Source organism: Drosophila virilis, chromosome 2, assembly GCF_030788295.1.
Source record: "Drosophila virilis strain 15010-1051.87 chromosome 2, Dvir_AGI_RSII-ME, whole genome shotgun sequence".
In the NCBI taxonomy this organism is placed as follows: Eukaryota; Metazoa; Arthropoda; class Insecta; order Diptera; family Drosophilidae; genus Drosophila; species Drosophila virilis.
In genome coordinates, this window is record NC_091544.1 from 27,323,241 (window position 1) to 27,346,342 (window position 23,102).

The following is a 23,102-nucleotide window of genomic DNA, read 5'->3' on the forward strand; positions in this document are numbered from 1 at the left end:
AGGGCAAAATAAGTTTTAAAAAAATATTAATAAACAAAAGTTTCGCTCAATTCTAATCAGATTGAAAAGTTGGACAATATACGTAGCTCTGAAAATACCTAAGAGATATACCAAAAAAAAAAACAAAAATGTTTACTCGATTTCTATCGAATGCCTGAAAATGGGCTGTTGAACGGGAGGGCCTACGTTTAAAATTTGAAGGTCTTCACGGCGATGGACGTAATATATGTAGTTGATTGGAGAATGGATTTGGCCTGAATCAGGAAAATCCGTCTAATAGAAGCGTCCGTTAAGATATTTGACTGTATATACTTTATGAAGTCTGACACACTTCCTTTCGCAAGTCACGGCTAAATTACCCTTTTTTAATATTTCGGTATAGCATATACGTATTTAGTGACAAAGTAATAATGCCCTTCGCAAGAGTATGAACAAACCGAATGTCTTTATCAAAGTTCAAGAGAAAGCAAACAAAGTCTAAAGCTAATCTAATGCTGGTGCTCATATATGTATGCAGAGTGATAAGTAATCGTATTATTTTTTTAACATTTATTTTGAGGTCTTAGCGTCCAAATTTAAAAATATGAGTGTAATTCAAATAATCCTAAGATAGATACTCGAAATGTGTGTGATCTATGCCAAGGTGTGAATAAATTATGAATTGTTAGCGTTTAAAAGGAAACATCGACTTTTGAGAACAAGGAATTTTGAATTACATTCGATTATAATCATCCAGCGCCATCAGGTTTCTCGAAGCGATTGACAACAGTTCTTTGAAGTTATGCGTAATGCATAATTAATCGAATAAGTTTGGTTTTTTGTTGTTTTTTTTTTACGACTTTTGTTTTTGTGGGGGCAGTTTGCGAGCTGCTGCAAGTGCGGTCCAGGCCGCATTTACTTGCGGGCGTTGATGATGTCTACAAACTCTGGCTTCAGGGATGCGCCGCCTACGAGGAAACCATCAATGTCGGGCTTCTTGGCCAGCTCCTTGGCATTGGCACCCGTCACAGAGCCGCCGTACTGTATGCGCAGACTGGCAGACACCTCCTTGGAGACGTTTTCCTCCAGCCACTTCCTGAGATAGGCGTGCACCTCTTGGGCCTGTTGAATGATAGATGAAATGAGCTCTTAATTCTTGACGGGAAGTGGGTAGCATTTGGTACTCACCTGTTCGGGCGTGGCTGTCTTGCCGGTGCCAATGGCCCAGACTGGCTCGTAGGCCACCACCACGTTGGTCCAGTCTCTGATCTTTTTGGCATAGGCGCACATCTGGCGTGCAACCACATCGTTGGTTTTGCCCGCCTCGCGCTCCTCCAGTGTCTCGCCAATGCAGGCAATTATCTTAAGGCCCTCGGCAAGGGCGTGCTCCGCCTTCTCGGCAATCAGCTCGTCCGTCTCCTTGAAGATGGCACGACGCTCTGAGTGGCCCAAGATAACCCATTCGGCGCCAATGTCCTTCAACATGGCTGGTGAAATCTCACCGGTGAAGGCGCCCTTGGCGACCTTGTAGGCATTCTGGCCGGCGACACCAATGTTGCAGGGCAGCAGATTGCGGGCGTACATCAGATAAATGGCCGGGCAGCCGATGACCACCTCCGTATTGGCATCCAGGGCGGCATCGCTGAGAACCTTACAGATCTCGGCAATGGACTTCTGGTCGCCGTTCATCTTCCAGTTGCCACCCACACAAAATCTACGGTTTGCCATGTTCTTAACGGAGTCTGCACTGAAATTCGCGTAAAGCTGCACGCCGGAGTGTGGAAAAAACCAAACATTAATTTAGCTGCTACAAATTGATAATTTTGTTAACTAAATGCAAAATTTTGATTGATAAATCGCCGTAAAAAATGATTTATTTGCTTTAATTTTGGTTTTACTTGGCCTAAACACACCCACCTCGAACGTAATGAAACGATGTACTAACCTTCTTCTGACCTTCATACGTCTTCCATTGGCACTTGAAAAGCTTAGGAAAAACAGCTGTGAATTTGCCCAAAAGAGCTTGCGAGACAACGCTCTTTAGTGCGTCAAGCGTTAGGTCTGTTGCGCTCTGGTTCATGTCCATGATGGTTTGTTTCTGAGCTAATGTATCGCTTACCGAGCCGTAATGGTATATTTCCTTGTTATATATTCGCTGGCGGCGCTGCTGTTTGCATAATCCGGCAAAAACCTTTTTATTTATTAATATCATGGTGTATACAGTAAATTTTAGAATCTAATGCTAGGTTTTGTTGTTGTGTTAACATTTGGAGAACGTTTTGTGCTACGCTTGCTCTGGGCACCTCTTATATAAGTAGAAGACTACCTAGCTGAGACACACACCGACGCAAAGCTTTTTGCCGGCATTTTCTTATCGGAATGCATCAGCTGTTACAGGTAATATATGCGAGCTTTTAAAGCATCTTGAAATTTATTAAAAAACGGCAAAATAATATTTTATTTTCATATATTATTTAATATTTGACGATACCTTTTAAGCAGAATTTTAATTATGAGAGTGTTGCATTAAATTCAATAAGCTTTCTTTCGCTTATTGGAATGCCACAGCTGTGCCAGGTATATTGCCAAGCTTTTCAGCCGCAATATCTTAAAAAATGTCAAAAATAAAAAGACCACTACGTGCTTTCATGTAGGAATTTTTGGTATTTCATATTTTATTTGATCTTCAACTATACATTTTAATATACACATCAATTTTGATTTTCACAGACGGTCCAAGTATACTTAGTTAAACACACATGCATATTTACGATGGTCTATATATATGTCACATCAAAAGATATCTAAGTAATGTAATACTTATATACTTTTATATACTTATATATAGAAAAAACACGAGTATGCACAATACGGTAATTTACTTAAATTGACTTTAAGTTTACTTGCAAACAATTAACTAACTAATACAAGATAATTATATCAAAAAATAAATGCGCATAATTTACTAAATCGAACTGGAACTGTTGGATTCCAACTGGAACTGATTCGTTCAGTTTCCAGCTGTTCCAAGCTTTGATCTATGACTCGTTTTGAACGCGAGAGCTAAAGACTAATACTAAAAGCTTTGACTTGCGAGTATTTGCCTAGAGTTTGCCTGCCGCCTGAGGAGCTTTGACCGTTGGTCAACTCTCCACGCTGGCAGCGACTAGGGACGAGGACGACGAGGCCGATGTTGAGGTCAAGGCCCCGGCGGTTAGTCGTGAAACGGTAGCAGGTGCAGGCCCAACACCTGGTCCAGGTCCTGGCCGTGGTCCAGGCGCAATGCTCAACGTCGTCGACGCTGGGGCCGTCGTTGTGTGCGGTTGGAAGAGATTAAAGAGATTGGAATGCTGCATGAAGCTGCCTACCGTCTTTAGGGGACTGAAGAAGTTGTCGTGGTTCTGCTGCTGCAGCTGCTCCGAGTGCCTATTGCTGAGATTATTGTTATGATGGGCGGTGGTTGAAGCGGTTGTCTCGCCAGGACTCGCCAGTTTTTGTTCGTTGGTGCAAGTGCAGGATCGACTCTTCTTGCGTGAGTTTCTCGTTAGCGCCGTCGACTTACGGTATTTGGGCTTGTGACCCGGCGATAGCGGATTCGTGGCGCCATCGATAACATAGACTGTGCCGGTGGCGGCACCTGTGCTGGGCAGGGGCAGGCAGTGATCGCTACTCGAGTTGCCGGCGAGCAGCTTGGCGCGCAACTGCTGCGGCAGTGCGCCATTGCTGGGAGAGGTGCGCGTGGAGCAGGGTCTACTGTGCTCCAGCTTTGACGGCAGCCCGTAGTCAGCGCTGGTGGGATCCTGCAGCGCGTGCTGCTGGCTGTAGTAGTCGGTGTCATCGGAGCGCAGCTTCTCACGCATGACACAGGCCAGGCTGCGGCGAAGCTCCACTGGATCGACGCCCTGGTAGTTGCTATTTACGCTTGGCGGCACAAACACATCCTCGTACTCGTCTAGATCGTCGGGCAGACTGATGCCATCCTCGGGCCCGGTCGAATAATTTTGGTTCTCATACGAGTAGGCGCTATCGCAGCGCTGCTGCTGTGCTGCTTGCTGCGCTGCTGACTGTGCCGTTGCTGGCGCCGATACAGAAAGGCTGCTATCATGATCGCTCTCCTGCTTGACACTGGGAAACTCATAGCTGGTCTCGCCCAGCTCCGCACCGCTGGAGGCCTCCACAATGTTCCACATGTCGCGCTCAATGTCCGTGGAGACGGCGACGGCAGCGGCCACCGTTTGGTTGATGTTGTTCACACAGGGACTGAGCACGCCGCATTTGGGCAGCAGCTGTGAGTTCTTGAGCGCCTCCTGCTGCTGCCGCAGCCAAATGGGCGAGTCTGTGGGGAAGCAGAGGAGGATCATTAGCCGCCACTCGGTGCGTATTAAAGTAGACGACGCGCACTCACACTCACCCACATACATGCGCGGCTGCGTGGTGCGCATGGTGGAGTCCATGGACTGCAAACGATGCTGGCTGGCCAGCGAGAATCGATGTATAGCCTCTGCCTGCTGATCGATATCGACGCCCATCAGCTTAAGCATTAAGTTCTTTAACGCCAGCCGAAAGTCCTTCAGATGATAGGCATAGAGCAAAGGATTGACAGCCGAGTTCAGGTGGGAGAGTATGATACAGAAGAGCGTCAATTTGGGATGCACATAGCAGTCCGGGCAGAAGGCCTTAATGCAGTTGATCGTGTACAGCGGTATCCAGCAAATCATAAAAAACAGCACAATGATGGACAGATTCTGTGTGGCCTTCACATCCCGCTTACGCGCAGCGCCCAGTACGCGCAGCATGGTTCCCGTGTGGCCGCCACGCTGGGCGCCGGGCGTTGTCACTTGCATCTGGGCGGTGGAGGAACGTCGGCTCAAGTCCGAGGCAGGATTCATGGTTACGATCTGGCGCACCTGCAATGCATACGCAAAGGATTTGAGAAACTTCCGCAACTGGCCTTAGCAGCTGGACCCACCTGTTTGATGATCACCCGATAGATGTGCGTGTAGAAGGCCAGCATGAGCAGAGCCGGAGTGATGATGGTGGCAAAGTAGAGAAACACCAGATAGTTATAGTCCATTACCTCTACGAACAGGCACTCCTGATCGTGTGGCACGTTCGCATGCCAGCCAAAGAGTGGCAGGAAGCCCACTATGGCGCCGGCCACCCAGCACACGGATATGATGACTGCAAAAGGATGCACTGGATTAGCAAACAGCAGAAGAGATAGAGAGAGCCGAAGCCCCACGCAAGTCCTTGAATGCCTGACGTCATCGCACCACAATGACTCAACTGTCCAACGGCAAAATGTTAATGAGACTTTGAAATGTGTTGCACATCAGTCCGACTCCGGCTCCGGCTCTGTCTATAACTATATCTCTATCTCTATCTGTGCCTCTGTTTTTGGGTCCTGCCTGGGATATTGTTTGGCTTTGCTGCACTCATTTCAATCCAGACAGTACATTGAACTGCATGCACTTAGCCAAATGACGCACACGCCATGTAACCCAAAAGAAAACTCCTTATAGCTTACCCAACGCTAAGCACATACGTAGTTACAAGCAATTAGTTCACTTGACAGTATGTCAATAGAGAACATTTCGTTTTTCTTTTCTAATTTTGTTTTGTTAGTCCTGACCCTTGGCTCTAAACTCGTTAAACGTAAGAGTGTTAAATTAATATCCAAAAAGTGAGCATGGAGGCCGCGTAGCATCATTCCCTATTACATTAATCCCAACATTGTGATATTTGTTGTTTCAAATTTTTATAAGCAATAAACACATCCTCCATGTTTATTCATTTCATATACAATTTATTTAATCTTTCATTATTGCACCATAAGCCATAACAGATTAAATCTCAACGAATTCCAAGTGATATATCTTTTGTCTAAGCAGTTCTCCATGTTCACTTTTTAATGTTTAACCATCTTAAGCTTTTATAAACTTCAGAATAACATTAAATTCCTACATTATTTAAGTGCTCAATAGCTGACTGTTTGATTTGCTCGGCAATACGTCTTTGTCCTCCATGCTTACTTGATTCCTTTTCCAATTAATTGCCATTGACTCCTTCGTGGTTGTTAAACTAGTTAATTCTATAAATCACACTTCTGCAAACAAACTAATTTTATTTCATCATGTAGTCACCTAATTTTTCTTGCTAATCGTGTCTTAATTGTTTTAATTACTCTATTACAATATTCTCCTACTACTATCTTAGTACTCTCTACTTCTTCAATATAAAACTTTTGGCTCCGCTTTGTTCCTCAGTAGTACAGTACTAAGCTTGTACTTATTGTACTCCATTGTCACTTGAATTGCTGTTAAACTAGCATGTCCTCCCTTATCTAAGCTATTCTTGATCGCTTTAGACTTCTCTCTATTACAAAGTAGAACTTAGGCGCTAAGCATGGTCACTTAAAATCTTTTATTGATTTCTGCTCCTTTATGTTCACTTTAACTCTCCATGTTTTGCTCGCTATTTATTCTATGCGTATTACATTAACAGCAGCTTTAATTGCTTTAGCAGACGGTTGAATGCCATTGTTACATAACATAATAGTCTCTGGCATTTTGCTTCTCTCAGTTCACATAAAACGCTGTCAAACTAGCTGATGAACCAATACATTTTTTTAAGAGATAAGTTTCTTGCAGGGCATTTTTTGCTCTCATTTCGTTGCTTTTGTTCTATGAAATTCCTGCCTTGCCACAAAGCTGCAACTCAAACTCGGCCAACTGGCAGCCGGAACAATATGGACTATTCTGATTTGTTGGCCATTATTGCGGGCTTTGTTGCCACAAAGCACAATACAATGCAACGAGAGAGCTAGTAAATATGGACGCATCCTCACGTCGCCCCTTCCTCATCCAGACTTACCGATTGCAGTGCGGGTGCGCACATTGCGGGAATAGGCCATCGGATAGAGTATGGCCCAGTAGCGATCCACGGATACGGCAACCAGACAGAATATGGATATGGTGCATAGGACCACCAGCAGCGATACGGTGAAGAGGCAGGCGTGCAGGTTCTTGGGCAGACCAACCGATGCCAGTATGGCAAATGGCACGCCCAGGGAGCCAACCAGAAAGTCGGCCATGGCCAGCGAGACGATGTAGTAGTTAGTACGACGGCGCAGCTTCCGTTCGCGCCGGAACACAATGATCACCATCAGATTGCCAATGATGCTGACAATGGCTACCAGCACCTCGAACACGGTATATGGAATGTTCAGCTCGATCTCTGTCTCCTCCTTCAACTGGGTACTGGCATCTGCAGAATACGGCGATATTGGCAGATTTATCAAATTCTGCGAGCCCTTCGAGGTGAAAGCAAAGTCGGAGTATGAAAAGAACCGAAACTCGGACATGTTTGCAGAGGCCCAATAGGATGTGCGCGCGCACTCGTCAGTTGTTGAATTAATTGAATTAATTTATTTATTGGGAATTGCAAACAGCTTTAATTATGCTGCCTATACGAGCGCGAATTGCCTAATTGACGCGAATTGTTCAGTAAATAAACTGCAATAACGCATGTTGCAGTTGCACGTTGCGCATACGCCATGTTCGCCGTGTCTGTTGTGTGAGTGCGAGTGTCCGTGTTCGCGTGTACGTCTGTGTGGGACGCTGTGTCCTTGCTTCGTCTGCTGCTGCTGTTGTTGCTGCCTCTGCGACCGCTCACACACGAGCCATTTCATGTAGCTGTGAAAAACAAGAGCGAAAACAACAAGAGAGATAAATTAATCATCGTTTGGCACGTTTACACTCACACTCACTCACACATACATACACACGCACACATAATCTTATGCACATATATTTGTGAGTAATTGTAGCAATTTTTTAGTGCAATAAATTGATAAATATTGGCCAAAAATACGTTCGATGTTTGGGTCAAAGTCGATAAGGCCGTAGCGCCAGCAACTAACAAGTAGAAATGTTAGAAGCGAGATTGCCTGACCAGCAGTTACCCTGTACACAGCACATGCATGCATGAATGCTTAGTATTTAATATATATACTAACAGACTAAAGACTCTGCTTCTTTTTCAATCTAGACTCACAATATTCAAAACGAATCAGACTTTTGTGACCCTTTCAGAGCTCGTTATATTGTTTATAATCAAGTGTTTGATGCTGAAGGGGCGGCATTTCAATTTTGACAAAAAAAAGAAAACCTAAAAAATTATGTGAAATATTCTTCTATCATCTTGCTCTATTTGTCATATTCTACAGCGCTCCAGTAGCAGCCTACTACTACGCTAGTTATACACGCTTCCACAGCTTCGATATACTCTAATTTGCACTGGGTACAGGGTATCTAAATAAAGTACAACAATTAATCTGTTGGCACTATCTTTAACGTTATTGTTGTTTAGCGTTTAGTATCTCGCTTTTGTATCTATTTCGCGTGCAGCGTCTGCTGCCTCAGCCCCACAGGATATGGCTTGTTTACGGCAAGGTGCCCCAAACAAATGGACAAGCGTGTGGCAACCGGCCAGTCAGGCCATTTAAAGCTTAAGCAAAGGACAGCCTGCAGCTTGCACGCTTGCCTTTTGCCTTTTGCCTTTTGCCACTTGCCACTTGCCACTTGCAGCTTGCCGTTTGGCAGCTGGTTGCACCCGACTGCTGTGGCATCAATCAAGCTATGACAACAATTTGCGCGCGGCAAGAGAACTTTTTCCATTTAATTGTCGCCTTGCCACGCCGCACACACGTGTGGCAGTTGCAGCTAAGTGCAAATTGTGGTAACTGACTGGCAGTTTAGCCGACGCACTTCATCAAAGAGCCGGGCGACACTTTAAGTGGACGCCTTGAGTGTTAAGCGAAGGGCTTGTCAAATTAACGCGACTCTTCGGGGCAACGTACGTGTTGTCTGTCATAAATGTTCAGTTATATATACTTGTATATATATATATTTATATATATATATATTTGTATAGGTATGTACTTATTTTTGGGTTCCTGGCCAGATCGTGCCTCGTCCTGCACGACAGCTCCCAGCGGGGCGTTTGGTTGCGTGCCGTTGGCCAACATTTTGCGTAAGTCGTCGTTTTGCGTAATTGGCTTTCGGCTAATTAATTCACTTCGAATGGTGGCCGTTGGGCCCACGCGGGAATAGGGTATAGCAATTCGATTGTAAAATGACATTTTGAGTATTCGCACTCGTAATTCCCATTTTACGAACAATCAGCAAATGGAGGACTCTTAGCCTTTGGCCGGGCGTCTGGTATTGATTTAATTATAATTTGGCTAATACAATTAGCGCCTCGCGGCTTTACTTACTTGAGCTTTAATAAATTGCGTGCGAGCCATTTCAAAGAGTTTTCAGTGCCCAGCTTTGATTTGTTTGAAGTCATTTGATATGCCATGATGGCAAACGCTCTGAATGACAAGCATAATTAAAAGTGTCGTCTAGGACACCAGAGCTACATGTGATTGCCAGACGTGCGCGGCAAATCAATTTCTTGTCCCAGCGGACAATGTGCTGGGCCATCTCAAGGCTGCTGTTGCTGCTGCTGCTGCTGCTGTGCTTCGTCTATCTTTTATGGCTGCATGCGGCAGGCAGTGCGTATGTGAAATGCGCATAAATCATACGCCCCCATGCACCAGGCTAGTGGCAACACTTTTAGAAAACTATGTGAAACTTTTCGCCAGACATAAAAGAAAAAGGTTAAGAGAAAGACATTGTCACGCCTTAACTGGAACATGTTCTACATAAATAAAGGGGGCGGGTCCTGCGTAAATTCTGTCAAAATCAGCTGAAAATGTCTTTCACTCAAGGACGCGAGATTGGCTCCATTTGACCCTCTATTTTGGCCTTGCCTCGTTATCAGCATCTTTTTTTCTATATTTTTGCCAAAAATTACACCCAACCGTCTGCATTTATCTAAATGCCTTTCGCTTGGCTTCGCGTTGCACCCTGCGCCACAGTGACCTCCGCTGCAGCTCTTAAAGTGACTCACAGCCAGCAACAGCGATAGCGAAAGCCCCTACTCTCAGAACTGCTACTGGGTCGAGCTTACTTCTGCTCGTGACTCAGTTGCTGCGATAAGAGGGCTGTTATGCAAAACCGAAAGGTCACACGTAGCCGTTCTATAAGCATTGCGTGATATGCTGCAAAATAAACAGAATCGAACTTAATAAAGCTCTGTGTCAGTTTATCATAAAATGAGTCCAGTAAAATATCTACTTTCACTTTAATAACTTTAATGCTGTATTTTTGATTTGTTAACTATTTATTGTTAACAGTTATCCGGTCCTTAGTCAACTTTATGATTAGTTTGCCATTTACATTCGTTAATTTATTTGTACCTGAATAGCATAAGGAAACAGAGGTAGAATGGTATGTCTAGTGAATAGTATAGTGTAAAGCTTAAAGCAGCGTAGAGAGTAGAGTAGAGAGCAGAATAAAAGAGAAGAGTGGAGAGTATGGTGTAAAGTGTAGAATGTGGTGCAGAGCGTAAAGCGTATAGTGTAGAGTATAGATGCGTATATATGATTTGTAGAGAAGATGGTAAAGTGGATATTGTGGCATATAGTGAAGAGCAGAATATGACTAAAGTAGAGTCTAATGTGAGTGGATAAGATAATGTAAATGATAGCGTATTCTACACATAGTAATGTAGAATGTACAGTAGAGTATAAAAGGTAAAATGTAGAGCGTAGAGAAAATTGTAGATCAGGCTAAAGACGAAAGTATTTAGAATAGTACTATAAGAGCGTACGGTAGAGTCTACGTAAAGAACGTAGAGTCTAGTGAGAGTGGAAAGCAGCGTAGATAGAATAGAGTAGTGTGTAAGTGTGTAGTCTTGAGATGGTGCTAGATAAAAACGAAGAGTTGAGTGAATAGAAGAGTTCAGAATGTAAGTGTAGAGTAATGTGGAACGAAGGGCTAAAAGAGTATATTTTAGAGTGTATAGAGTAAATTGCAGAGTATATTATAGAGTTGGTAGAGTAAAGAGTAGAGATGGGCACAGAGAAGAATTTTAAGAAGACTGTGAATTAGCGGCCAAAGAGTATAATAAAGATTAAAGCGTATACTATTTAGTATTGTTACACCCTAATTCAAAACATTTTTCAGATTGTTCTAACTGGGTATCTAGTAGTCGAGCCAGACGTTACCTCTGCCTTCTGTCTGTTTTGTGCGCGGTCATCGGTCATCGACGTCATTTATTCCCGTTTAATTACTAGAAAATGACGCTAAGGAAACCAGAACTGAAATTCGAGCTCTGCTGCTGCATATTTTTTGCCCAGGCCGTCGCAAGAACTTTTCCTGGTTGCTGGTGGTAAGAGAAAAAGCGTATAAAAGGCAGCAAATTATTTTTCTATGTTTTTTGCTTGGCCTTAATTGAGCTTGGATACGCATTTATCTTTGGCTGCAGTTAATAGAATCGCACTCTGCGTTTTTTAATATATTCAACACCCATTTATTTTCCTTGCATCGATTTTATATTGCATCTTTACTTCGCTTTCAGCTTGCAATTAAGATATATTCCTAACGCGATAAAAGAAAAATCCAACTATTTCAACTCAAAATGCACAAATACAAAATTTATTTGAATACTCCCATTGATTACTTAACTGGTTTATTTGCATTTAAATATTAGTGCACCAGGTCCTGCATGAAATTGTCAGAGAAATTGGGTTTTTAATCCATAAGATTGATGACTTGTATAAATAGTTATGCTCATATGGGTATATGCCAAGTACGCAATATAAAAATATAAAAAAAATGACGCCTTAGGCGCATATTTGTGCACATTTATAGTATTATCATGAATGGGATTGCTGTACTAATACAGACATATGTATTTATATTCTGTTCCAATAGGCTATAAAGAGCTTAAATGATCACACGGCGCAGGCAAAAGTAAAGACTGGTGGCGAAATGGAATTTGGGTGTGGGCTGTTGATTTTTATCTACACTTGCAGAGGGTACTATAACATTGTCACGAATTGTGTTACGCGTAGAAAAAGACAATTTACATAAATACTGTGAGCCTAAGACTGCGATAACTTCTTGTCAACATTTTTAGTACTCGGAAACTTAAATAAATAAATTAAAATCTGTAAAAATAATGAATTAGATTATTGATTAAAAATTGGAGCCCAAGGTGTGTACAGTCTACGAATCGAATCATAAGCCGGATGAATGAAATATAAATAGGGCTTGCAGCAATATCAGGAACAGCTGACTTAATAGCCAGTTTCATATCTGAAACAGAAGCAATATTGATTATCGGGCTGACAAGTGTATAAAATATTCGACAGCCCCAATTGCCTGTTATATGCTGTTATCGCTGAATCAGAGCTGCATTCGGTTTTATCTATATGGGAAGTACGCATTTAGAGAAGTGTTCGCCCTCTCCCCTTGCTGGCATGTGTGCATCACGTGCAGACTTGCAACTGCAACTGCAACTGCAACTGCGGCAGTGACTGACTGACAACATGACTCGTTTAAGTAGCAGCAGCAAAAGGCCCTTGGCCCCTGCCCCTCCCTGGCTAATTTAGGTGACAACGTGTGCTGGGCACATGTGACGTGGTTCCCATGTCACATAGCCCAGCGCCTGGGCCTGTGTTAGGCAAATAAACGAGTCGTCTGCTGGCCGTAGATAAATATGCGCAACAGCGTGTAGAACGGTGAGTAGCTGGCGGACAACTGGGGCCAACATGTGGCCATTACGACTTTTGGCAATTGCTAAGGGTGGCTGCCAGCTGTTAGCTGTAGCGCCTCCCTCCTCGTTCGTGCACACCTTTCGGATACATTTTTGTTGCTGTCACCTGCCTGTTTTTATTTTGGTTGTGTTGCTATCAGCAATCGCTCATCAATCGTTCAGATGTATCAATCGCAAGCCTGGCCGTTTAATACAGCGACAAAGCAGCAACAACAGGTAAATTCTTATCGACTGTGGTGTAAATATATATAAGTAAATTGCACGTAATTAAATGTTATGAATTTGTTATCAACCGCAAGTTATTTTGTCTGCTATTTTTCATTTTCGGCAGCAACCCGCCTCTTCCACCCCCGACCCACCTTATTCGATTGATCAAGGAAGCTGCTCTCATTTGAAATTCAAACACATCCATGCAAACGAATTGATTAGTTCTTAGTGCAGCCAGCCTTGACAAGGGGGATTCAAATCAATCAAAGTGCGTACCACAGAGCAACTCATGCCCCACAACTGGCCACATGCGGCAACAACATGTATTTTTCTCAATATTCCGCAATATTGCTATGTCCTTGGGGCCTGTCTTTGTGCTTGGTACTGCGCTGCGTATGAGTAATATTCTATGCTTCAACTACTTTCAAAGCTCAAAAGGCAACGGCTCCTGTTTGTTATGCGGGGCCAAAAGTTGGCGGCATATTAAAAGGAAAGGAAAGGAAAGGCTTACGCTTGAGAAGTGCACAAAAGTCAGGGGGTAAATCCATCATAGCTACTTCCCCCGCCCACTTAAGCCCTCCGCCCCAATTGGCTTTAAATTTTTAGGCCGTTTTAAAAACGTCCGCTGTCAAGGACAATACCCCAAAAAAGTCATAACTCTACATAAACAGCGAATGCTTAGGTGGACTGTGGACTTGTGGCGTTCGGCTCGCTTTAAAGGGCTGCGAAATGGCAAAATCAACAGCAATTGCCACATAAAAAGACAGAGCCAAAGAAAAAACCAAACAAATATTTATAAAACCAATAAAGATTCTATTGATGTTTGCTTGTTTTACAACAGCCCCCAGCCTCTGCTCAGTCGCAGTCGCCATTTTTCCCTACTTCCTTTTGTGACTGTGTATTGGCCTTTCATTGACAACGACTGCCCCTTACACATGGTCCAAATGGCAACTGGCAAGTGGGAAATTACCCCGGGCTCCATTCCCACTCTCATAACACACACACAGGCACACCTCGTTGACAGCGCACACATCGTTTGCATTTTTGTTGATTTTGGCGCAATGACACGCATCTCGTTACATTTGACCCTCCCCTGGTCTCTGCCCCATCCCCCTTCCGTCAACGCACTACCCACACCATTGTCATTCCAAGGGCTGGGCCATTTGCGCAGCAGCTTGTCCTTGTCGTCTCCACATACGTGAAAAGCGGAATGGGCATGCGATTGCGAACACCAAAGCCGCAGCCAAAGCTCTTGTTATCCTTCCATGCCAACAAGTCGGCTTACGCGTGTGTCAGGACAGTTAATGTGATGTCTGCACTTTTCAACTTGGCAATTCCTATTTTTTACAACTTTGTCCAACTTGCGCAAGAGATTAACTTCGTTTGTGTGCAAGGTTAATAGCTAAGTTACAATCTTATGTCATGCTACAAATAGAACTGTGACAGATTTAGTCACATTCGTTTATAAATACCCATAAGGAAATTAGAAGAAATATGTTTCAATAAACTATTTATATAAGATATCTCAAACCAACATTAATATTATTATTTTATTTAAGATGTCTTAAATAACTTATATATTGCAGAAAATATATTAACACATTTTTAGTTTGAATAAAAGAATTAAATATTATATACCTAAAATGCCTAAAATTGTACAATATGTATTTCGGCATAAGCTTAAACTGTAATAACTATGGAAATAATTTTTTCTTAATAACTTAAGATTATTATTTAGATAATTATTTTAAGATACATAGTTTTATTTTTTACATAATGTATAAAATAAATGAGGTGCGTAGACATAATATCATTTATATTCCAGTTGAATAGTTCGTTGTTTTTTTTTTCAATTGAAAACTGTTTCAAAATATTCTAATCGAGAAATTTCAGAAATACTAAAGGGGTTTCAATTGTTTTTGGTTGCAAGGCTAGGCTAGCAATAATTGTCCGCACATGTGAATCATATTCAAGTGTTTGCCAGCACTGGTCGCTGTCAATTTAGTGACGACATAAGTCAATGCCTCATAGTCGACGCCTGCTGGCAGTTAAATTTAATTACAAAGCCCAAAAGCGGCCTTCGCCAATTGATGTAACGGGAGCCGCGGCTGAAGCCGGAGACGGAAATGGGGAATGGAAATGGGACCCAGTGACAGCTAATGATGTGTGGGCTGTTGTTGTTGTTCATTAACTGCGTCAAGAACTACGTGACCTCTCCCGGCACTCCATGGGCAGCGGGCAGTGGGCATGGGGTACGAGAATGGAGGATCCTTTGGCGCTTAGCTTATGGTCCGTACTTAAAAACTGTCATTTCAACAAGTGTCGCACTTAGTTGAAATTTAATAAGCTGCCGCAGCAGAAGTTGCTCATTTCCGGCGGATGTGATTCGCATAGAGCAGATGGCGGGCTGCTGCCAAACAACAAAGTTGCACACAATATTTTAATGCAGGCTGCGTGCTGATTGCTGGGAGAGAAAGGTGGGTGTGTGTGTGTGTGTGTGTTCAAATAGAGGGTGCGACCACCTGGTTCGCCAGAAAACGTGCGGCGTTTGCATTTAAACGAGCCGTACGATTTTATTTACTTCTTTTGTTTTTCTATTTTTACACTCAAAAATGGCAGCAATAAACAACAACGCTGTGACCAAAAATATTATGGTTTTAATGGCATCTCATTTAATTAGATATCAGATTCATTGTTTTTTATTTTGACTGATTTGGCAGCCACTGACGTTCGAGCCAAGGACGACGTGCAGCTGTTCAGGTACGCCATGGCGAACACAGCTCGAGCTTGAGCTCGAGCTCGAGCTCGATTGGATAAATCGTTCGTCAGCTGTTTTTAGGTGGGTGGCTCGCAGTTTCGTCAAACGTTTTTATGAGTCATGTGGCTTGAATTGAATAAATAAATAAAATTAGATACTTTGGTGTGCTAACTGTCTAAATTAACACTTGTGTGGCTGTCATATTGAGTGTTGCCTGTAGCTAACCTCCGTCTCGTCATCTATCATTCACGAACAATAAATATTTATTTAGAAGCTAGTGGGCAAGCGCTCATTAATTATGCCAGCAGACAAAATGTACCAGTTGATCACCTGTCTGGTTGACCAGTTGACTGATTGACCGATTGACCGATTGACTGATTGACAGCAATTATCTCTTATGTGCAACGTGTGCACTGAACCAGTTTAATGTCTTATTTTGCACAGTACATTGAGTCTGCCAGCACCACGTGCAGTGGTGGGGCAGCTGCCAAAAATTGTGGCCTTTAACATGCCTCAAGGCCTCAAGATACCCTCTGCTGCCCTGCACTATGCTGCCAGTGCCTGGTTTATTTTTGTAATATTTTAATAAGAATTTAGCATGAGAACACAATTTGCCATATAAACTAATCCACTTTAGCTGACAGTCACACGTACGTAGAAACACACACACACACACACACACACACACTCAACATGGACAGACACTAATCCCGTTCTCTTGCCTGCAGTGACGTCCACTGCATATTATAAAAGTTTATAACAGGCTCAGACAAATGGAAAGTTATGAGGGTGCTGTACGGTGGTTGCCATGTAGTGGGTCGTGGGTGGTGGAGCTGCTGTATGGTGGCTTCCTGCTCCTATTCCAATTCTGATCAATGCAAATTGAATGCAATTGAGCAAGTGTCCCAAGATACAGCAGCTGTTGCCATAAATACGCATAGGGTCGCAGAACAAATGTAATTGGCTTTTGCTTTAAGAGATATTGGTTTCTTATTATGTAAGAGAATTATGTATATTAAAATATGCTTCCCAACAAACTTATCTTATTAATACTTAAATGTATGAAATTTGCCTCTTCAGTTCGGTATTCATATAATTTCTAGCTAACATATCATCTTTAGCATTTTTTATTAGCTGAGATATGAGATATTATATGTCATGTCTGATTGCTCCGCGCTTTGCTAATGCAAATACACAGGATATTTGACCTCGACACATACAGAATTTAAGGACCAAGGGCAGGCATAAAATGTATATTACGACTGTTTGCAGTACGTTACGGCCTAGTATAATACAAATAATCATAATAATTTAAAATCTGCGGTAGATCGAATATTAAATACCCTAGCATACAAAATGTACGTCTGCAAGTATGAAAATATCAGACGAGCGTTCTCAGGTTGTATAATAAAGTAAAATATAACTTAAATATATATGTAGCCAACAAAATTTGCTGCATTTGTATTTCATACTATAGCTCCATTTATGATTGATTCTAATCATGACAGCTTTATTAATGAAAGTTCAAACTTAGGCAAACCTATCACAAGTTTCATCACCATAGCTTTAAAATTGACCTTGTTGATACTAATTCACATTCTATACGACAGCATTATATTAACCGCTGCATGACTTTTCAAATTCAATAGGCAATAAATTTCATATTTATTCTTCCATTATATTTTCCATATTAATAAACAAATAGGCGCAACAAATAAATATAGAATTAAAATTTTAAAGTGCACTTAAAGGTATTTTTCCTTTTATGAGTTGTTAAATGAAACTAATTTCAATTTTAGTTTTTACAGCTGGGCGCTTTCATTCATTGACCGTACCTTTAAGAGCAATGCAAAGGTCACAGTGCTGTGTTAAATTATGGTTGTGTGTATGCGCATGTGTGTGTGTGTGTGTGTGTGTTTGTGCAGCTTAAGAGTGGCATTTAGCTGGGCCGCGATGCGCGCTGATGCCTGACCCTCAGAACACACACACACACACAAGCAGGACACATGTGAGCCGAGTGTTACAGACGCTGTTAAAGTGCCCATAAAGGGTGTCCATTAAATGACCAAGTGATGTCAACATGTGGGTGTGCCACGCCCACGCAATGTGTTGCCAACAGTTGCCAGTTGGCAGTTGCCAGCAACAATAACACAAATGAGACAGAGATGGACAGTAAAATGTGATCCATAGGGATTTGCGAGGCGTCGCTTGCATATCCATCATAACACATGCAACTAACTAAAGCAACAACCACCTGCTCTTTTGGCGCCTCCCAGGGGTCAAGCGAGCGGCCTGTCAAAATATTGACACTGGGTCTTTAGTTAATGTGAAGGTCAACTGCACATTAATTGCACGGGTGGGCTAGAGAGGAGAGCCGCTGCTGCTGGCATGCCTTATGTTTGGCTTTGAGTTATGTGCAGGGGGCGTGACCCGCTTGCTGATAAATCTGCGACAATTTCAGGCACTCGTTGATTTATGGCCGCGTGCCAATTTGCAGTTGTAATTAGCGTCGTGTTTATTTTCTAATTGAATGTTAATTGAAAGCGAAAAACAACTTTACGAGCTTTTTCAATATTTTTTTTCGGCATTTTGGACTCTTCCTGCTTTGTTTGCCCATGGCGAACATGCTAAAATCGGCAGCTGTTTACCCATTCGTGACTTACTTTTAATTCAAATAATCGCACACAAATCAGATTTGTCCACTCGAGTAGCTGCTGCGCCTGTCACTCGCTGGTTTTGCTTGCTTCGCAAAGTGTGCAAACAAATCAAATTCAGAAAATTCGCATTTGCCTCCCGCAATCGACTCGCAATAATAACTAACTATGTAGCTGCGGGTACTTATGTATCTGCCGGATACGCGGCGTATGTGTAACATTTTTAGCTTGCCTGCTGCGTTGCGCATTCGCACCGTTGCACAAGGTGTTCGTTGCTCGGCGAAAAATCAATGAAAATCAAATGAGCATTCGAGGAAGCCTTTGACATTAGAAACTTTCCAAAATGGTGAGGTACTCAAATATGCCCAAGCAAATAATATTTGGCAATTTCCTCAATTGCTTTAGTTTAATCACATTTCAAATGAACTCTTTGAGTTTGCAAGCCGCACATCGAGCACAGTCGTTGAATTTCGGCGAAATTGAGTTTCATAATTGATGATAGTTACATTTAAATATGCACTCAGTGAGCAGTAACTGCCCAGGACCCGCAGTTATTTATACATCCACGTAATAAGTTACTCACCACAATTTACATTTACAATTTATATATATAAATATATATATATATATATATATATATTTTTTTTTTTAGAATACAAAGTTCGCCAAATGAGAAAGCAAGTGTCAGGCTAGTTAGTGTATAGATGTAGTATAACAACTCCTCAACAGGAAAAGGCTATTGCATTCAGTGCTAAAATTTCATAAATATTAATAATATATGTATAGCATAACATAATTAACATGCCATTACAATTATTATGCTAAAAACTATAATAAGAATAAATAGAATAAGAATTAGTGAAGTAATTCTTATTTAAATCTGTCCAACCCAAAATTCAAGGAAAGTCGCACGTGGATATAAAAAGCAACAAAATAATTTGTATAACAAGACTCGATTTTTAAGTGCATTTGCAGCAATTCGATTCTATGAATAATATAAAAAAATTAACTAACTATGCCTTGCATGCACCGTTCCAGGTCGTCTGTGATAATATTAGAGACAATTCTGCTCAAGGTTTTGTCTTTCTCGAGTTATATAATATATTCTAAGCTATTTAGCAAGATTATAGTTTTGGCGAGAATTAAGATCGAATTCGCTTTTGTACTTCGCAACTCGTGTCGTAAAATAATAAATTGGATATAAGTGTAAATATCAATGTGAATATGAAGGAGTAAGAGTAGTATCTTTAGTTTGTATACTGCTACTGCTGCAGTAAAAGCTGTCTTAAGTAAATACCTAAGGTCTAGGAAACTGTCTCTTCTCTGTACAAACATTTATGATTGTTTGCTGTTAGGCTCTAATATCAAAGCTCCTATTTACAAACAGAGGGACGAATGAGCATATGGAAATTAATGTCCATCTTAAGCTTTACGAATATGTGTGTTAGTAAGATGTGTGTGTGTGTGCGCACATATATGCCTTAAGGTGCTGGATATATGGTTTATGGTGCCATTATTCCAGCCTACGCAAGGCTATAAAAAGGGGTTGCTTCAACGTACAATAAATGCAATGTAAAATTGTATCCGCATCTGCAGTTACGAGTCTATCTGCAAGTAGCTTGGCTACTTTAATCTCCCTATATGTATGTTAAAGTGCGTGTGTGTGTGCGTGCGTGTGCGTGTGTGTGTGTGTGTGTGTGTGTGTGTGTGTGAAAGTGCAGTTATGCCCGAATGGGCAAGTCGCGTTCAGCCATTTGGAGGCTTAACCGGAAACTTTTAATTTAATTAATTTATACACAAAGGCGCAATCAACAAAAGACGATTGCAACTGTCGTGCCCGAATCCCAAAACCCCACCCCAACCATCCGCCGGCCCACTCCTCACCACAGACATTCGCGAATTGCATGTGAATTTGCGGTTAGAGGGCAGCGAGTGCATCTGCTGATCTGTTAGATACACGCAGACATATGGATAGATAAACTGAACGTCTTTCATTTTCAAGATGATTTTTTGTGCCCTGGCATTGCAATGCTCGATTTATTTTGAGTAATGCGAACAGTTTTCCATAATTCATGAACAGCGGGCGGTGATTTGCTGCTTTCCCTCAATTTGCTTTGCATTTGCTTAATTTTTCTTCTTCTTTGAAGGTGAGTTGAGTGGGCAGAAGGGGTCTAGCAACAGCTGCACATGAGTCGCATGGCCACGTCTAACGCGCAGTTGCTGCCACTTAGCCTTGGATGCAACAGGTGAACTGCGTTTGGTAGTTGGCTCTATTCAAGTAGAATTCATGGGCTGCTCGCATATGAATTGTAAGCCAAGTCGGACGGAAGCAGCAATTAGCATGGCAACATAATTAATTTATCAAAAATCATCTACGGAAAAGTTTGGGGAAGTCACATACACACACACACACACACCGACACACCGACACACACGCACGCCGACCCAAGCACACGCACTCCCAACAACTACATGCAACAGGTCAGCGAAAGATGAGACGCATATAAATATTTATATTAGAATATCCAGTGTATATACAAGTTAAGCATAAAACACATTCTACACCCAACATGTACGAGTTTTATTGATTTTCTCACTGCTTTTGGACAGCGCATATGTTCTATGTATTCAAATATTAACACCCTGTTCGGCATACCAAATTTCAGTGCCATTAAAATTTATGGTTTTATTGGCCAAACTGAAGTCTGTTTGGCTCGCAAATTATTTAAGCTCAAGTTGAAGGGTATTAGGTAAGTATATTTTGTACACCTAACTGAGCGCCAGCCGCATCAGAGTCTATAAAGTATTAAACACTACTACAATTGCACAATTAGTAGATGAAAGTTTTAGTTTGTTTTAGTGTAGCTGACCAGTAAAAAGCCTTTATTATTTCTACAGAAATACAAAATAATATTTAATATTCATAATTGAGTGTTCGCGTCGGAAGTGCCGGCGGTTTGGCCTGGCCCTCGCCCCACACCATGAGAAATGCGTTCTTGAAAAACTGCGGTGTTTCAGTCCGATCTATATGAAATGTTCATTGTCTATGTAGGCAACTGTGCGTATATACCTCCGCCTAAATATATAAAGATTAATTGATCTAATTCTTATAATTCTCAAGTGATACTTTGAAATGTTTCTTAAAATTGATATTTATCAATATTATGGAAATTTAGAAAAACATCCCTTCTGCTTTAGTATGTTAAACGAGCACATGGTAAATATTTTAAATGTCAGGTATCTAGCTCCTGTGGTCTGTGCATTTATCTTATACAGACGGACAAGGCTCTATAGATTCGTTTTGATGATACTGATTATATTAACACCATATTAAAACGGATATCCCTCCTCCCACTTGTTAAATATATTTGCACAAAAATATTTTACACATTTTGAGTAATTTCAAAAGGTTCAGGGATTGAAGAATGAACATATAAGTCCATATTATATGTCCAATACTTAAGCTTAGACAACCACTATTTTTACAAAATTATTCAGCATGTAATACTTATTAATAATAATTAATGCTCAGTCGGATGGTTTTCTTAAATAATTTTTGAAATGTTTTACCTGCATAAATAAAAACTTTTCTTTTATTAGATTTATTTGCCGTTTTGGGTATTTGAATTTGCATATATAGCAGAGCACGCTGTACACTTCCTGCAACACTCTTTGGCAAATTTTCACTTATTTTTTATAAAGATTTCGTCACTGATTTTCAATTTCACTTGAAACTCGCGGATTAGTGCCTTGATTTCAAAATATGATGGCACCTGTTGCGCCTGTTGGCCGGAGCTCGAAATCTGGCTCCGATATTGGCGCGCTAATTTAATTGACACTTGCCGATTGATGCGGCTATCAAATTGGATGGAAAACTTTTCGGGTCGCGTTTCAATCACAATTATTTGTGGGTATTTCGTATTATTCGCCTTGGGGATTTGCTGTTATTTATGAAGTTTTATGGCGCTCGGTGTTTTTGAGCCCAACCAATATTATTTTTATTTTTATTTAGATAGGTTTTTATTGTATTTTCTATTGGCACATTCGCGCCTGCTGCGAAATTCATCCGCGCTGCCCAACGCTCGATGGCAAAATGCGCAAACAATTCGCTGGGATACGACGCTGCCGCCAACGCCGATGCCGATGCCGATGCCGGATAAGCAAATGTGATAGCGTGTTCCCTACGACTGCGGCGATGTCTGTTGCGCAGCGGCGTTTCGTTGGGACACGACGCGGATTCGACTGGATTCGGCAGCAGGCGAGAACAAGCCATAGTTCGGAACCCAGACCCAGTCGCACTCCCAGTTGCCCACATTGATGCTTTCGCATGTTGAATAATGCACTCTGTGCATGTGTGTGCGTGTGTCTGTGGTGAGTTTTGTGCGTTAATTTCTATGGCTGCCGCCAAGCGAGCTGCTGCCATTTGAAGTTAGCGCTTGCCCCAGGGATAAAAGGCAGGAACAAAACAACAAACGACAAAAAAAAAAGGAAATCAAATCTGTGAATGCGAATATGAGTGTTTATTTTATTCGGTTTTTAGTGGCGCATAAAATGACCGCAAATCATTTGTGCGTGTGCTCACATTAAGCATACGCCACATCGGCCATACGCCTGTTCATTTTTGCGGCCCGCTGTAAATCTCTTTTACACGCCCAGGGACTGTCATGGTCAATCCAAAAATACCGCATAATTGAGGTATAAACGCAACAATTTCGTCACAATTCACAATTTGACATCGAAATGCGTAAATAAATGAGTCTGTCGGCAATTTCAATCAGCATCGACAGTTGTGAGCTGATTGAAATTAATGGGCAACCCGTTCAGATCCAACGGGA

General features: G+C 41.8%; 2 protein-coding genes across 6 annotated transcripts; both read right to left on the reverse strand.

Annotated features, from left to right (window-relative positions):
* Positions 1–534: 534 nt before the first annotated feature.
* Positions 535–2,204, reverse strand: Tpi (triose phosphate isomerase). Of its 2 annotated transcripts, none has more exons than XM_002056122.4 (3): positions 1,925–2,204; positions 1,168–1,743; positions 535–1,101 (listed from the first exon to the last, which is right to left on the reverse strand). In XM_002056122.4, exons 1-3 carry the CDS (start codon positions 2,189–2,191, stop codon positions 895–897), a joined length of 1,050 nt encoding a protein of 349 aa, XP_002056158.2. In that variant the 5' UTR covers positions 2,192–2,204; the 3' UTR covers positions 535–894. The 2 variants fall into 2 exon arrangements, with proteins under 2 accessions (XP_002056158.2, XP_015025882.2); XM_015170396.3 differs by having other exon boundaries at positions 1,897–2,169.
* A 637-nt stretch (positions 2,205–2,841) lies between these two features.
* AdoR (Adenosine receptor) lies at positions 2,842–22,484 on the reverse strand. 4 transcript variants are annotated; one of them, XM_070207162.1, is made up of 5 exons: positions 21,838–22,484; positions 6,853–7,673; positions 4,949–5,160; positions 4,385–4,886; positions 2,842–4,315 (listed from the first exon to the last, which is right to left on the reverse strand). In XM_070207162.1, the coding sequence occupies exons 2-5, from the start codon at positions 7,340–7,342 to the stop codon at positions 3,123–3,125; spliced, it is 2,397 nt and encodes a 798-aa protein (XP_070063263.1). In that variant the 5' UTR covers positions 7,343–7,673; positions 21,838–22,484; the 3' UTR covers positions 2,842–3,122. The 4 variants fall into 4 exon arrangements, with proteins under 4 accessions (XP_070063263.1, XP_032289587.1, XP_032289586.1 ...); XM_032433696.2 differs by lacking the exon at positions 21,838–22,484 and adding an exon at positions 8,035–8,177 and having other exon boundaries at positions 4,391–4,886; XM_032433695.2 differs by lacking the exon at positions 21,838–22,484 and adding an exon at positions 8,035–8,177.
* Positions 22,485–23,102: the final 618 nt, after the last annotated feature.